The following is a 16310-nucleotide window of genomic DNA, read 5'->3' as shown; positions in this document are numbered from 1 at the left end:
TGTAGTGGGGGGCCCGAGCGGAAAGAAGGGGCAGCCGCCCACTTGGCACTTCTGGGAGCCGTGATGTAAAACCACTCCCGTTGCCATAATCCGGACACCTCTGGAAGGGAACCTTTCGGCCATGGAGCTCCTACCATCTTGCTTATTGACGCGCCTCCGCACGCTGCATGTTGCCCCTCGATCATCTTCGGCTTCACTTCAAAGGTCTTGAGCCACAGGCCGAAGTGAGGGGTAATGCGGAGGAAGGCCTCACACACGACAATAAATGTCGAGATGTGGAGAAAGGAGTCCGGATTTAGATCGTGGAAATCTAGCCCGTAATAGAACATCAAACCCTTGACGAAGGGATCCAGAGTGAGGCCTAGTCCTCGGAGGAAGTGGGAGACGAACACGACGTTCTCGTTGGGTTCGGGAGTAGGGACGACCTGCCCTCGGGCAGGCAGCCGATGCGAAACCTCGGCGGTCAGGTATCTGGCCTCCCTCAACTTCTTGATGTCTTCTTTTGTAATGGAGGAGGGCATCCATCGGCCTTGAAGGCTAGATCCGGACATGGTTGAAGATCCGGAGCACCTGACCTGGGCTTTGGGTGTTAGAACTCGAGGCGGAGGAAGGATTCGATTGAACACGGGAGGGAAAAAAGTAAAAGCCTTGTCCCTTTATAAAGAGGGTGAATATCAAGCGTCCTCTCCATAGTCGTTTGGGACTTGCCTATAATCTAGGAGTCCTAGACACGGTTGGGTTACCCATGATCGTATTAATGAGAATCTCGTAATTGGGGGAACACGATCTCTGCTTTGACAAGACGTGTCAAGAAACCGCCTCGCGTTATGTGTGGAGCTGGTTGAAGAAAAACGGTTCGAATAAGCACCGGGCCATGGCATAATGTCATGTTGTTAAAACGTGTCAGCGGATTAAGATTTGTGTAAATGTTATTTTCTCTACGACAGTATGTGGAACTTATGTTGCAGAGCCGGACACTATCCTTGTGTTCAAAATCTTCTATGAAGTATTCGGAGGAGGAACCCGCCTTGCAATGCCGAAGACAATCTGCGCGCTGGACTCGTCATCATTGAAGCCTAGTTCAGGGGCTACTGAGGGAGTCCTAGATTAGGGAGTGTCTGGATAGCCGGATTATAACCTTTGGCCGGACTCTTAGACTATGAAGATACAAGATTGAAGACTTCGTCTCGTGTCCGGATGGGACTTTCCTTGGCGTGGAAGGCAAGCTTGGCAATACGGATATGTAGATCTCCTCCCATTGTAACCGACTCTGTGTAACCCTAGCCCTCTTCGGTGTCTATATAAACCGGAGGGTTTTAGTCCATAGGACGAACATACAATCATACCATAGGCTAGCTTCTAGGGTTTAGCCTCTCTGATCTCGTGGTAGATCTACTCTTGTACTACCCATATCATCAATATTAATCAAGTAGGACGTAGGGTTTTACCTCCATCAAGAGGGCCCAAACCTGGGTAAAACATTGTGTCCCCTGCCTCCTGTTACCATCCGGCCTAGACGCACAGTTCGGGACCCCCTACCCGAGATCCGCCAGTTTTGACACCGACAGTGTCCTCCGGTATTCGGGAGTTGCATAATCTCATAGTCAGAGGAACATGTATAAGTCATGAAGAAAGCAATAGCAATAAAACTAAACGATCATTATGCTAAGCTAACGGATGGGTCTTGTCCATCATATTATTCTCTAATGATGTGATCCCGTTCATCAAATGACAACACATGTCTATGGTTAGGAAACTTAACCATCTTTGATTTAACGAGCTAGTCAAGTAGAGGCGTACTAGGGACACTCTGTTTGTCTATGTATTCACACATGTACTAAGTTTCCGGTTAATACAATTCTAGCATGAATAATAAAAATTTATCATGATATAAGAAAATATAAATAACAACTTTATTATTGCCTCTAGGGCATATTTCCTTCAGCACCCGCTCACCTTTACGATGGCGTTGTCCACCCAGGACATGTTCGTAGCCAGGTACACTCCCTCCCCCCTGGTCGACGTCGACCATGGCGAACACTACACCCGGTAGGTGTCCCGTCAAATGCCAATGGGCTTATTTTCGAACGCAATGTCACTTTTTTAGAGTACAAAGGATGGCGGGTTACTCGGCCGTGGAGGACGAGTTGTTTTGCGATGTGTGGTTGGTCATATATGCAGATTTCATAGGCGGGAGCAGAGGGAGCCGTTCTGGCAGCGCGTGCATGATTCATTTCACGCGCGAAAACACGTTAAGCCCAACAACATGCACATCATCCATGATCGCAATGTGAAGTCATTATCGTATCGATGGTATGCCATCCAAACCACTGTCGCCAAGTTTTGTGATGCTGTTGATATGCTGGAGGCAAGGTGGTCATTGCGCAGCAACATCCAAGGAGATCAGAAGTTTTGCTTCTTCTTACTCAACTTGTTGATTGATTCATTCATTCATTCAATATTGATCTACACATTGTGTAGCCCGTACACGCTGAAGTGATGTACCACAGGCTAGAGAGACGGAAATTTACGCACATACATTGTTGAATGAAGCTGAAGGGGCAGTATGTGTGGGACGACATGATCCGTTTGCGAAGAACTTGTTGAACATCCAGTTAATCTCGTTGAATTTGAATTATTGTTGTAGTAGACTTATTTGCATGCTATGTATGAACAATTATGTTATTTTTTATCCTAACTTTGATGAAATCCGTCGTGTTTGCATGAATTTCGTCCCATTAGTTGAAACCCGACTTGAAATGTATGCAGGCATCGTTAGATGGCCGCCTCCTGCATCCGTGCCGCGGTCTGGTCCATCCTGTCCGCGGATATGGATGTCGAAGCAAATTTGTGGGCCATCATTGGAGATGCACTAACCTGGTTAAAATAACAATTTCTCATACGATATAGAAATATCATACATTTAGAACTTGATTGACAAATTGTTAAAAGAAATTTTTATTGGATATTGTGAATTGGCTCTCTTTTAATAATAACCAATCAAATAAGTAGCTTCCCAAAATTAAATCATATAAGTAGTTTAAATTACAGGGAAGGAGTTGAGCAATGCATAACACAATTGTAATAAAGTGTACTTACAAACACGTCACCAACAACTCAGTTTAAACACCCTTGCTTCTTTTTCCTGCCATTATTGCTTTCACCGTGGTGTTTTCCGCCACGTTTTCTCTCGCCACCGCCAACTTTAGCACCAACATTGTGGCCCATTCTACCATCTCCACTAGTGCCACGGCCAGCTCCAAGACCGCCTCTAGTGGCAAGGCCCTTTCCGGCTCCAGCACCTCCGCCGACTTCAATCCCTCCTCCAGCATCAACACCCTTGCCCAATCCACTACCTACACCAACACCGCTGCCACTGCCAGCTCCGATGCCGCCTCCAGCACCAACGCCCTTGCCCAATCCACTACCTCCACCAATACCGCTACCACTACCAGCACCGATGCCACCTTCGACACCAGCTCCCATGCCTGCACCCGCACCACCACCACTTCCAAAGCCGCCTCCTGCACCTCCGCCGGCTCCAAAGCCACCTCCTACGCCACCTCCACCTCCAAAACCGCCACCTATACCACTGCCAGCTCCGAGGCCGCCTCCAAAACCACTACCTGCACCACCACCGCCTCCGAAGCCGCCACCCATTCCAACACCAGAACCTGCTCCAGCACCAAATCCACCACCACTGCCACCTCCAAAACCACCGCCTTTTCCTCCACCGCCTCCAAAGCCGCCTCCCATTCCAGCACCAGATCCGACTCCAGCACCAAATCCACCACCGCTTCCACCGCCACCTCCAAAACCACCGCCCTTCCCTCCACCTACACCGTTGCCACCTCCAAGGCCTCCACCGTTGTCATCGCCTATGCCTCCCCCGGAACCACCACCCATACCGCCGCCGCTACCAAAGCCTCCACCGCTCCCGCCACCTATGCCTCCGCCGGAACCACCACCCATACCGCCACCAAAGCCTCCACCGCTTCCGCCACCTACGCCTTCGCCGGAACCACCACCCATACCCCCGCCGCCACCTATGCCTCCACCGGAACCACCACTCATGCCACCTCCGGCTCCAAAACCTCCACCGCTCCCTCCACCAATGCCACCACCAGAGCCACCACCCATGCCGCCTCCGGCGCCGCCTCCAAGACCTGCGCCGCTACCAACACCACCTCCTGCGCCACCACCAACACCGAATCCGCCGCCGCTGCCAAATCCTCCACCACCACCTGCGCCAGCTCCTCCTCCAAGTCCCCCGCCACCACCAATTCCTCCACCATCTCCAGCTCCAGCTCCTCCTCCAAGTCCACCACCAGTGCCCATTCCTCCGCCAGATCCTCCTCCAAACCCACCTCCACCACCGCTACCCATGCCGCCGCCAGCTCCGCCTCCGAATCCACCTCCACCACCAGCGCCAACACCACCACCCGCTCCCGCTCCACCTCCGAGCCCACCGCCCGCTCCCACACCTCCTCCACTTCCAAACCCTGCACCGGCACCGCTGCCCATGCCGCCGCCGGCGCCACCTCCTCCACCAAACCCACCACCGCCTCCCATACCTCCGCCTGCACCGACATGACCGCCCGCTCCACCTCCAGCACCAACGCCGCCTCCCATCCCACCACCTACGCCAACGCCAGCACCCTTGCCGTGCTTCTTCTTGTCGCAGCCCTCCGCCTCCGGCCCAACCGTGCCCGTGGTCCACACCACAGGCTTGTCCCACGCCGCAGCACTCGCCGCCCACGCAAGCGCCAGCAGCAGCAGGCACGCCATTGCCCGGCTCCCCATCGGAACGCCGCCTTTCAGCCGCGAGGCTGCCGCTATCAACGTCGTACGGTAAGGGTGGGAGAGTTCTGTGGTGCTACTCGCTCGCTGCGTGCATGCGCTGGGGAAGCCAGAAGCGCCGCGCGGGGTATTTATAAACGGCAGGAGCACGCGCTGCATCGGCTCTGGATTAAAATTGGGCGCTTTCGGTTTGGTGGCGGGTGGATGAGGGCGAGGGAGCGTTGACGTGGCTCAACTTACGTCTTTTTAATGCAGTGCCCTGTGGCGGGAGGCTTTGGTTTGCGCAACCCAGCGCCGCGTTTCTCACTTTCGAGGCCGTGAGCGAGAAGCTACTCATGCATGTCTAGCTGTTCTGCGTATGCGGTAGCTTGATCGGTTGCCTACTTGCCTTCTTTACTTCTTTTAGCCTGTGATTTGTACAGTTGTGTCTCTCTGTGTTGTGCAACTGTGCGTGCACGATGATGCAATGGATGGTACAGCTGTTCATTAATGGCGAGGAGCTCGCAAAGAAGCGATGCGGGTGGTAGGAAGAGAGGACGGACAGCTCGGCGTGCACGGGGATGCTTGTGTGCGGCAAATGGCGGTAAGCCCTTTTCTCTGCAAGTGGGCTTTGTAGCCGTCCATCCAGGCAAATGGAGTTCGATGATACTTGAGGTGTTGGTGCTTCATCTTGGCAAACCTTGTCAAAACTCTCAACTAATCACTAGGATTGTGCATGTGATTACAAACTACGAGATGATTTTTGACAGTTCAGATGAACTCAGGCCCAGGTGCGGTTGCGATGACAAACGCGAGGTGAATATGTACAAGCCGTCGACTGGGACGGATTAAAACACTGATGATTAGTGGTGAGCAGCGACTTTCTCGTTGCTCATCTTCTTCCTGCAGACTAGCTACATCTAATGATATGCCACACATAATTACTGGTGGCGACTCTTCTCAGCGCTCATCTTCCTACTTTCCTGAAATGGGACTTGAGCTCCTGGGCGACGCAGAACATCGTGTCCATGGTGTCCTCGTCCAGGTGCGCGTCCTTGACGCCGCCGATCGCCAGGATCGTCTGCAGCCAGTCCTCGTGGAGGGTGGAGAACTCCGCTCGCCCTTCGCTCGACCTGAAGTTCCCCGCGATCCTCGACTTCATCATCTCGCCCGCGACCGCCGCCTTCTCCACTATGGACTTTGGGATCCCCGCCATCGTGGCGACCTGCAGGCCGTAGCTCTCCGGGGAGGCGCCTGACGCGAGCCGGTAGAGGAAGGTGAGCTCCATCTCGCCGTTGCCGCCGCTCCTTGGCCTCAGCATGCAGGCCATGTGCTGGAGGCTCACGTGGGGGTGGGAGGCGAACTCCTTGGTGAGAGGGTGGTAGTGTGTGGCGAAGAGCAGGCGGCATCGCACCTGTTCCACCAGGTGCCGGAATACCTGAGGCAAAATACAGTCATCAGAAGCACGAAATTGTTTGTCAGAAAATGGATACGATGTGAAAACAATGAGAAAGCACACGGTAATGGCTGATATGCCATGTTGAACGTACGAAATTGATCGGTTTTCTGACTGTCCTATCAATGGCTGATATGCAAAACTATTCCTTCCGTCCCATAATATAAGATCGTTCTTGAAGCTATGTAGCATCTACCATGAAAAAGGCATACTGAAGGGTATGGCAAGCATGGTGATGTAATGGATTGAAGGAAGACTTACAGCATATGCAATCGCATATCCATCAAATGTGCTAGTTCCTCTGCCAAGTTCATCAAGCAAGACAAGAGAATCCTCAGTTGCATTCTGAAGAACAGATGCAGTCTCACTACATTCGACAAGAAAAGTACCTGCAAGACCGCAAATAATGTTGTAACAATCCAAGTTAGGGTCATTGTCATCTCATACCTCATGATTCATGGTACGGCCAAAAGAAAATTGACAAGTGCTTTAGAAGTTAATATTGAGAACCCATGGATTTACTCAACAGATATACCATGTAAAAATAGCTATATAATTTACAAATGTATATTTGACTATACAAGTATCATTTTATTGGGAACCAGTGTCAGAATATATTATTTATGCAGAACAATAAAAAATAAACCCATGTCTGACCAGATCCAGTTGTAGGACAACCCATATAAAGACCTTATCCATTTTTAACTCCTGTTTTGCGCCAAAAGCAATAGGATTTGCAACACTGATTACTTACTTTCTCCAGACATAATCCGATCCGTTGCGCCTAGCCGTGTAAAGATGGAGTCTGCAAGGGTCAATTCACATGATATGCAGGGGACATAACAGCCAAGCTGCAGACAAGAAATTCCATTTATACATCCAAATAGGGAGCCCAGGAGTTAACAAGCAAAAGGGTATAACCAGATTTATTTATACATACCTGGGCAAGCACGATAGCCAAGCAGGTAGCGCGCATTATTGTAGATTTTCCTCCCATATTTGGACCAGTCAACAACAATGCAAAGCGATTATGACCCGATAAATCCTGGCCAAGAGACAAATCGTTTGGTACAAGCCCAGTTCCACTTTCTGCAAAAGCATATGGATGCCATAGACCCTTCATCCGAAGTATAGGCGATTTGTCTTTCAACAGAATACATGGTCTGCACATGGTGCCAAATGATGACAATGCCATTGCTGCAAAGGACCTAAGGACATCAACAGTGCTGATGGCATTGATTACCAAAGACCATTCGGTAGCTTTTCCAACAAAATGTTCCACTAAATTAGCCAAGGTGGTAGCATCACCGTCTTTGATATCATGATCCTGTCAAAAACTCAAAACACACAATCAGTACTGTGGAAGTCCAAAACACAGACAGCAAATACTAGAAAAAGAAATAACCGCTTCTTAGATAGATAGCGTCCGAAGAAATCCCCAGCATATTCATACCTGGTACTGTTCAAAGTCATTGTGTATATCCTCTTCAAACTGATGAACTAATTCATCAAGAGAACTCAGGGTTGGAATATCAACTGATTTTGACAGCGCTGGGATGCCATGGTCATCTCTACGCAAGGCACTTAATAAGTCAATTCCAACCCGGAGGCCCTTGATAAGCATGCCAAACGTTTTAATCTGGAAAATGCAGAAAATTTGCATGTCATTAGCAGTAGTGTAGATACAAGAAAGGCAAACTTCATAATTTGCAAAAATGGGCATCTCATTGATTGAATCTAATCCATACAAAAGAGAACTTTAAGCTACGATAAGCTTAGGACTGGGAATGAAAAAGAAAGAACAACCACTAACCCGCCTCTTTAATATCTTTTCACCAACAAAAGGCAACAGGACAGCAGATGTTAGCCCAACAGTAGATCTGATTCGCCCAAGTAACCTCTCAAGGTCAGGAATTTTCCGGAGATAATAAAGTGTAATAGAGCCTACCCCACAATGCTGGATGAAACCCTCAACAACATCAAGCCTTCTATTTATAGCATCGACATCTTTTAGTGGATGGCATATCCATCTTCTTAAAAGCCGCTTACCAGATGCGGTTATGCAGTGATTGAGGTGCTTGTACAGAGTACCTAAAACAAAGTAAATATAATACAAAGTTTATCTGTGTTTTTATGTTTGGATATGTTAGGAAATTGTCACAGCAGGCTGCAAAAATAAGTAGAGAAGAAAATAGGTAGAAGGCAAACTCCTACCTGATGAGCCACCATCAAAGTTATTGCCGAAAATCTCCAGGTTCACAAGAGTCTGACCATCCATCCTTAAACAAGTTTGGTACACATTGTAAGGTAAGACTTCCCCATTTTTTAGAGCATCGTCTAGCTGTTTCCAGATTGTAGCTTATCAGAACGTAAACAGGCAGTCTTATGAAAACAATCGTTTCCCAAGCAAATAAAAAAAGAAAGGCAAGCACATCATTTACTCTATGATTTGTGCAAACAATTTTTTGACATTATACTAGTTTAGAACTAGAACACCTTTGCACATATAACTTGTGAAGTTGATATGGTCAGCATAGAAAATGAGAAAAAAATTATATATTAAAGAAATTACATACTCCCTCCATTCCAAAATATAGTGCGCCCGCGCTTCCCGAGGTCCAACTTTGACCATAAATTTAACCAATGAGACCAATTGCGGCGGGAGAAAAAAAATTATATAATTGAAAACTTTTTTCGAATACGAATTCACTGATATAATTTTTGCTCCCGCCGCAATCGGTCTTGGTAGTTAAATTTACGGTCAAAGTTGGAGCACGTGGATAGAGGAAGCACTACATTGTGGAATGGAGGGAGTACTAATTAGTTGTATCTAGGAAACAGGAAAGTGATGTCTAATGACAGTGTTCTGAACTATGTTTTCAAGGCGTCGCCTAGGCGTCGCCTAGGCGACGCCTAGGCGTCAGAGCGCTCGCGAACGTCAAGGCGTCGCCGTCGCTTTAGTTTTTTGTCTAAGGCGTCCGCCTTGTGCTGTTGAGGCGTCCAAGGCGTCGCCTAGGCGTCCAAGGCACCGCTTTGCTTGATTTTGGACGCCCTGGACATGCGCGGGCAGGTTGAGCGGGAACCAGCAGCTGGCGCGCGCCAGAAAGAGGAATTGGCGGGAGGGAAGAGAAATTGGGCGGGAGAGAGGGGGTAAACAGAGGCAGGAGAGAGAGGGGAACACACCTGTGACTCCAAATCGAGGGGAAAAGAGAGAGGAGCTCTCTCCTCTCAGTCTCTCACGCCGCCGGCCCAGATCCGTTCCTCCTCCGCCGGCCTCCCCCTGTCCGGCCAAGCTCCTCCTCCGCAGGCCCTTCCCCTCTCCGGCCAAGATCCATCTCCGCCGGCCATCCCCCTCTCCGGCCAAGCTCCTCGGCCGCCGGCAGCCCTCTCCCAAGGTACGGCTCCTCTCTGCCTCTCTTTTCCCCTCACCTGCCCATGTTTTCTGATGGTGCTGCTGCTTGTGCCTCACTGCTTTGCCTCCCCCTCATTTACTCTCTGTTTTTTACCAATGGTGATCTATTAATTAAGTCTAGTTTTAACCATATACTATGATATATGTTCATCTTTATGCAGATTTCTATTGTGGAAGGCAGAAATGGGAAACAAGACGGGAGGAATGGATGCTATGTGGGCTCAACAACCAGGAAATTCAAGGTATGAATCAGTTACATGTCCACTCATGGCTGCCATATTAGTACCCCTAGCGCCTAATAATAAGTGTCTAAGGCGTCGCCTCGCCTCACGCTTTGAGCGCCTAGGCGTTGAGGCGCCCCCCCAGCGCCTTAAAGCGCCTGGACGCCTTGAAAACATAGGTTCTGAAGCAATTTGAAGTGTTGCTGAAAAGGAAAATGTTGCAACAGAGGCACTCGGAGAGAGAGAGTTGGATTAAGATAAGTATACCATAAGTCTAGTCAAATGACCAATAAGTCCACCAAGTGCAAAGATAACTGCATCTCGATTCACTGAATAATCCAATGCAGATAACCAAGAATCTGTTGATGCTTTAAAGTATCCTTTAGAATGTACTAGCATTTGAATTTGTGAGGCATCAGAGAAACCTGTCCCAGGTAGTGGGGTCAGTTGCATTTTCACAGAGCCTGCAGTTAGAAGAAAGATGTTTAACAAAGAAACCAGGTGAAAATAGAAACTAAAAGAGCAAAAGATTACAACATTTTACCTGCTGAGGCATATTTTATCATTGATTTACGACTTTCTCTTGAGAGGCCTGGCAAAAGAAAACAAATATTAGTTCTTAATACATCGAGATTACAAGATAAAAGATGTACTGACCTGAGGATTCATAGATTATCTCCCTCGGGGAAACCTGAAAAAGCATGCTGATGAATGATCATTTCTGATCTGTTGAACCAAAGCAAATAAATTGCTACAGCAAAGCGCCTACCTGCACCAGCAAAGCCCCCAAAGCTGCAGACGAATCATCATCTTGAAGTGAACCAACCCAGATTTTAAGTGCAGCATAATCTAGAAAAGCAAATCCGTAGACCCGAGAACCATTAGAAGCTAGAGTAACCTGAAAATTCCCAAAAAAAAAAGGACTGGCTACATTAGGTCAACATCACCTATGAAAAATGTTGATAAAAGTAATTCAAGATGAATTACAGAATTTGTGAACAAATTGCAGGACAAAACTGACTCGTAAAATCTAGGATACATAACACTGCATGTTTCACAGGGACAGTGAAAATATCATTTTACTAAAACAATAGCTGAATTAAGTATCAAGATTGTCTTCTGCAAGTTACATATATTTCTACTGCCACAATATTTTACATGTTTATACACAGTGATCAACTAGACTTAGATTTATCACTATGTTTCTATGTAAATTTATTTGGTCATTGTGTCCAAAGACCACGAGTTTGTAGTTCTTTCCTGTCTTTTGAGGAAATAGTGTTCTTTCTATTATCAGATGGTTAGCTTTTGTGGTAGTATTGTGTCTTCTCATGTGCGTCAGATGAACATACAAAACATTATACCAAATCATATTGCCAAATGCAATGTATTGCTTTGTTAAAAAAGGCAAACCTCTTTCAATGCAAGAAGATGAACAGCATCAGGCCCTATGTTGCTGTCAGCTGCAGTTGACGGTGTGGATACATGAGCTAACTTTCTTTCGATAACCTTGCAGGAGTACAAAAAAAAAGTCACACTTATATACAGTCAATCTCTTGTAACTTGAAAGGACGTGCATCCGTCAATGGAGATGCCAGGGTACATAGTAATATATGCATTCAAGTGCTGCTGCACAGACCACAGGTTATGTAACTACTACCTTGATCAATTCTACTACATGTTTTAGACCATGAGAGTGTCTAATGTGTGTGCTTCACCATTAGTTTTGCAGTCACATGTCAATGTAAGTTCTTAAAACTGTACTGACCTCTAAGCTTTTTTATGACAATCTAGTAATAACATTTACACGAGATTAATCAAAATACTATTGCGTATATACCTCCGTTTCTAAAATCTAAATATATGACTTTTTAGAGATTTCAATATAGACTACATACGGATGTATATAGACGTATTTTAGTGTGTGGATTCACTCATGTTGCTCCGTATGTAGTCCACATTGGAATCTCTAAAGGGCTTATATTTAGGAACGGAGGGAATAATATATTAGTGGTCAAAGTTTCAAAGTGTTGACTACACACATTCTGAAAGGGCATCCAAAAAAGAATGGAAGTGGAAAACTTACTGAATTTGGTCCTCTAGATTTCGCCTGTGCTGCAGATTCCATTTGTTCTATCCTTCCAACTTTATATCTGGAGGGAAATGCTAGATTGATCAGCAGTCAAACCACCAAAAGAAATAAAAGTAGAGCAAGAAGTAATTTATATCCAGTATTATAATGGATGTGTCACATCACAAATCATATCATATACATTTCAGTATACAAGGCCACTTCATATTTTTTTATGTCTAATTTTGACCATTAAATTTACCAACAAAAAGTGAGTTATATGCCACAAAAAGTATGTCAATGTATACACATTGGAAAGAACTTTCCAATGATATATTTTTTATGACATAACCCGTATTTTGTTGACCAAAATTATAAGTCAAAGTTTGACACGAAAAACCAAAGTGGCCTTGCATACAGAAATGGAGGGAGTACTCAAATATAGCGTTCAGATGGAACTAAATGCATTTTGCAGCTGAACAGATATAGTTTTTTTTTCACAACGACACTGGCACAGAAACCAATAAGGAATCAATCTTGAGTGCATTTCTCATATTATAATCAACAACAATACCGATAGAAACAAACATATGGCCTATCAATACCAACCGGAAGAACTGTGCATGAACTTGCTGATGTTCAAGATAATTTTAAGATCAAAATGCTGAAAATGAGCAAAGCATAAGGAGACTAAGAAGTTTACCCCCGAGCTAAAAGCTTTTCAACAGCATCGTCAATCCCACTCTCTGAAATACCAACCTTCACATAAGATGAACAAGTCAGCCTCATGTACCACAGCGAGAATGTTTACTAAAAGGCTGTATAAAACTCCCTTTTCTTCAAGAGTGTTTAATACAAAAGCATTAGTTGAAACAGAACATGAAATGCTACTATAGTGGCCAACAAAATATGAAAAAGACAAGCTGCTGCGGATAGACCCTGGAGGAAGTGGTGTATTGCCAAAAGCTTGAAGCAATGTACCCAATCATCTCCAAAATGCCAATAGAACTACATTACCGAGAGTATTGTCTAAATAATACAAAATAATATAGTGTACACATGATATTATAGGACAAATGATCTAGCAAATGATACTTATTACTCAACCAACAAGCAACCATGAGGGAGTATATATTAGCAGGGTCAGCACAGCAGACATTCAGACATCAGAACCAAGCATTCCAGTGGCAAAATAAGAATGGTCACAGTTTGTGACTTAAGTTACCTGTCGGCATTTTCCAACCCCACTAATAGTCATTTTCCAATCAAGTTCCTTTTGGCCGATCTCAGCATCTACTTCATAGAGCTCATAAAACTTCCCCTACACATACAGGAAAAACACTTCTGTAGGTTATATATCTCAAGTAGCAGAAAATAACTGGTCAACTTAGATAATTTTGGAGGTCAGGGGAGTCTGGGAGAGGGATCAAAGCAGCATTCAAAACTGTGAGGTGTAAGCAGACTGAGAGGATAAGAACAAATGAAGGAACCCAAAATAAAAGCAAATAACATTTTGGATTATTAACCAGAACAAACATCATTCATAAATGTCTAACTTCTGATGCATATGTCAATATGCATGGAGTAATTGAGTAGAACTGTCTAAGTATGAGAAGTAAACAAAGAATTGTGCGGTAGTCCCATGAGAAAAATGCATCTAGTTCATAATTATAGGGTTAGGCAATAGCTCAGTATGACACCAAGGTATGAGAGATACTAGTTAACATTGCAGTAATCTTTAACGTGATAATCTTACAGATAGTATACTGCATATATGCAGTGTATGAGTCAATGATGATGGAATTTACCACTTTGAAGAAGAGGAGAACATCCATATATTTGCACTTAATAGTCCAGTATTGCTTTTGAGATGTTGACATCTTTCTCAGTGCATCAGGTGGAATAAAAAGAGTTCTCTTGTCATAAAGTGGGTCATCTGGCCGCCTTTTATTTGCATCCCTGATATTCAAAGGATTCAGCCATTCAAATTTACTACGTGCACTTTCAGCCATTTCATCATGAGCCATTTTCCCAGCTGGAGAACAATGAGCTGATTTCACCTTCTTATTTGAACCCCACAAAGGAGACTGACTGTTATTGGCAGTCATGCATTGATCCTGTTGAACTCTCTTCCCACGAGGAGCCACTGCTCGTGTCACTGGAGTTTCTGGTTTCAGAAGAACAGAATCAAGTTCCGGAAACAGTGTAGCAGGTGCTCCAATATGCTTACCATTCATAGATACTGAGAACTTATTCAAGTGGTTCTGCAGCGGAGTTCCATTTGAATCAAATTCCGGAAACAAATTAGTTGCTTTAATGTATGAATGGTCTGAAGACCCAGAGAATAGCTTCTTTGAGTGTTTCGCTATAGGAGTATCATTCGAATCAAGTCCAAGCGGTGTCACTGCTCTAAGGTATTCACCACTAGAAGAGCCCGATGACGACTTTTTCGATGGATGCTGCAAAGGAATTGGATATGAACGATACTCTGATAAAGGTGTATCTGCTCCATGAAAAGGCCCAGAAAAGATTCTCTTTAACGGATCCTGGGACGGTGTTTGTACATCAAATGCTTCAAACACTGAATTAGCTTGAACGTACTGGTTGCTGGGGCACTCTGAGGATAACTTCTTCGGACACTCCTGAAGCAGAGTTGGATAACCAAGTTCAGGGAACAGCGTGCTTGCTCTAACAAATTCATCGGTGGAAGACCTTGCAGAGAACTTCAATGGCTCCTGTGGCGGAGTGGTATCCGTGCTATGTTCTGCAAATAACACAGTTCCTCTGCTATATTTGCCATTGTGCCGTACAGGGAATGATGCACTTGGCTGCTCATTTGAGGTATCTTCATTTCTACCAGGTAAGGCTCTCTCAGCATTTCTAATCTGAGCGGCATCTTTGTTTCTGCAACAAACACAGAGAGCATCACCATGATGGCACAGCAAAAAAAAGTGTTCTCCAAAATAAGCAGAAAATCTGCCGATGCAAACAAACAAACAAGAAACTTTAGGGACCAAGAAGGCAATAACATACACCTGTCATACACCCAATAACACAGAAACAAATGCATCCAACCCAAACAATCCATAGTCCATTACAGCAATCCAAGCTTGCACTGAAGTGAAGGACGATTAGCACAGTTAAACACTGGACCCAAAATCCAATAAGCTTAAGGCTAGTTGCAATGTAGATGGAGTGAACCACATGCAAAATATGAATCTGCAATCAATGGTGATGTGTATTAGACCAGATTCTTCCTTTCGATTGTACGGAACAGCTTCCAACCTGAAGTTTACTTTGGTTCGCAAAATTATGGTGGATCATCTATCCATGCTCAAAAACTACAACCATGTGAATCAAAACATAGATAGATCACATAAAACACCATCCAACAGCCAGGAGACACGGTCAGTAAGCAAATTGGAGTTAAGAGAAACGGATTTAGCAGCAAGCATGGCGACTGATGAGGACAACGCAATAGCAAAAACAAACTGACTAACTGAGGATGACAACGCGGCCCGTAAACTATCAGGCACAACACATGCAGTGGCCAAACACCAGTCGCGGTCAGCAGCTAAGCCCGTCAAAAGACAGCGCAACTGCAAACTCGCATCGATCTCATCCCTGCTGCTACCGGCCACACAATAGCGCTACCCGCAACAAATGAAGCCACGCCAGAATTTGGGGTTCAAGCAATTCCAGCAGAATACATGTGGAGACCAATGGAACGATAAATCGGCCGAATCGGCATCCACTATCAAGCGGCAACCACCTAAGCGAATGCGCGCGCGGACCCGTTAGCCAGATACCGCGGCAGCTAGCCCAATCAAACGGCACCCAAACCCGGACAAAACCCTAGGACGGCGGGAGCTGCATTGGTCGCGTACCTCCCCTGCGACGGCGGCCGCACGAGACGCTCCATGATGCCGTCGACCGACGACGCGGCGGGGGGGCGCGGGGGCCTCTCGGGGGTCCTGCCGGCGCCGGGCGCCTCCTGCGCCGGGCCCTGGCGCGGGTGGAGGAAGGGGAGGATGGACTGCTGCTGCTGCCGCCGCGGCTGCATCGCGGTGGCCGGGATTCGATTCGAGGTGGCTCCGTCCGGGCGGGAGGAGCGGGGTTCTCTGGGAGGTGGTAGCGGAGAGGGGAATGGGAGGGAGATGAAATTATTTGGGGGAATTTCCGAGCGGGAAATGCGAGCGCGGTGGAGAGGGGAACTGGGTGGGGGTTTTCCGCTTTCAATCCCCGCCGTCTCGCGTCTCGCGCCCTGCGTGCGGGGAAGAAGAGAGGTTTGGGCCTAGGCCTGAAAGCGTTGTGCCAAATCGGCGGCCCGGGCTTCCAGCGCGCTCCTCACACGATGGGCCCCTGCATTTG

General features: G+C 46.5%; 2 protein-coding genes across 3 annotated transcripts; both read right to left on the bottom strand.

Moving 5' to 3' along the window:
* Window positions 1–2447: 2447 nt before the first annotated feature.
* Window positions 2448–4884, bottom strand: LOC123058005 (glycine-rich cell wall structural protein-like). Its single transcript, XM_044480849.1, has 2 exons — window positions 3100–4884; window positions 2448–2877 (listed from the first exon to the last, which is right to left on the bottom strand). The coding sequence occupies exon 1, from the start codon at window positions 4801–4803 to the stop codon at window positions 3118–3120; it is 1686 nt and encodes a 561-aa protein (XP_044336784.1). The 5' UTR covers window positions 4804–4884; the 3' UTR covers window positions 2448–2877; window positions 3100–3117.
* Window positions 4885–5443: 559 nt separating this feature from the next.
* LOC123060447 (DNA mismatch repair protein MSH7) lies at window positions 5444–16187 on the bottom strand. 2 transcript variants are annotated; one of them, XM_044483173.1, is made up of 18 exons: window positions 15827–16187; window positions 13748–14843; window positions 13165–13260; window positions 12643–12698; window positions 11955–12021; window positions 11282–11377; window positions 10638–10766; window positions 10526–10559; window positions 10413–10460; window positions 10136–10332; window positions 8450–8576; window positions 8184–8326; window positions 8049–8063; window positions 7689–7874; window positions 7176–7562; window positions 6990–7086; window positions 6497–6624; window positions 5444–6217 (listed from the first exon to the last, which is right to left on the bottom strand). In XM_044483173.1, the coding sequence occupies exons 1-18, from the start codon at window positions 16000–16002 to the stop codon at window positions 5747–5749; spliced, it is 3549 nt and encodes a 1182-aa protein (XP_044339108.1). In that variant the 5' UTR covers window positions 16003–16187; the 3' UTR covers window positions 5444–5746. The 2 variants fall into 2 exon arrangements, with proteins under 2 accessions (XP_044339108.1, XP_044339107.1); XM_044483172.1 differs by having other exon boundaries at window positions 8049–8326; window positions 15827–16186.
* Window positions 16188–16310: the final 123 nt, after the last annotated feature.

The sequence above is a fragment of the Triticum aestivum genome, chromosome 3A (genome assembly GCF_018294505.1).
Source record: "Triticum aestivum cultivar Chinese Spring chromosome 3A, IWGSC CS RefSeq v2.1, whole genome shotgun sequence".
NCBI classification, from domain to species: domain Eukaryota; kingdom Viridiplantae; phylum Streptophyta; class Magnoliopsida; order Poales; family Poaceae; genus Triticum; species Triticum aestivum.
Note: the sequence above shows the minus strand (reverse complement) of the source record. Positions and strands in the feature narration are given on the sequence as shown.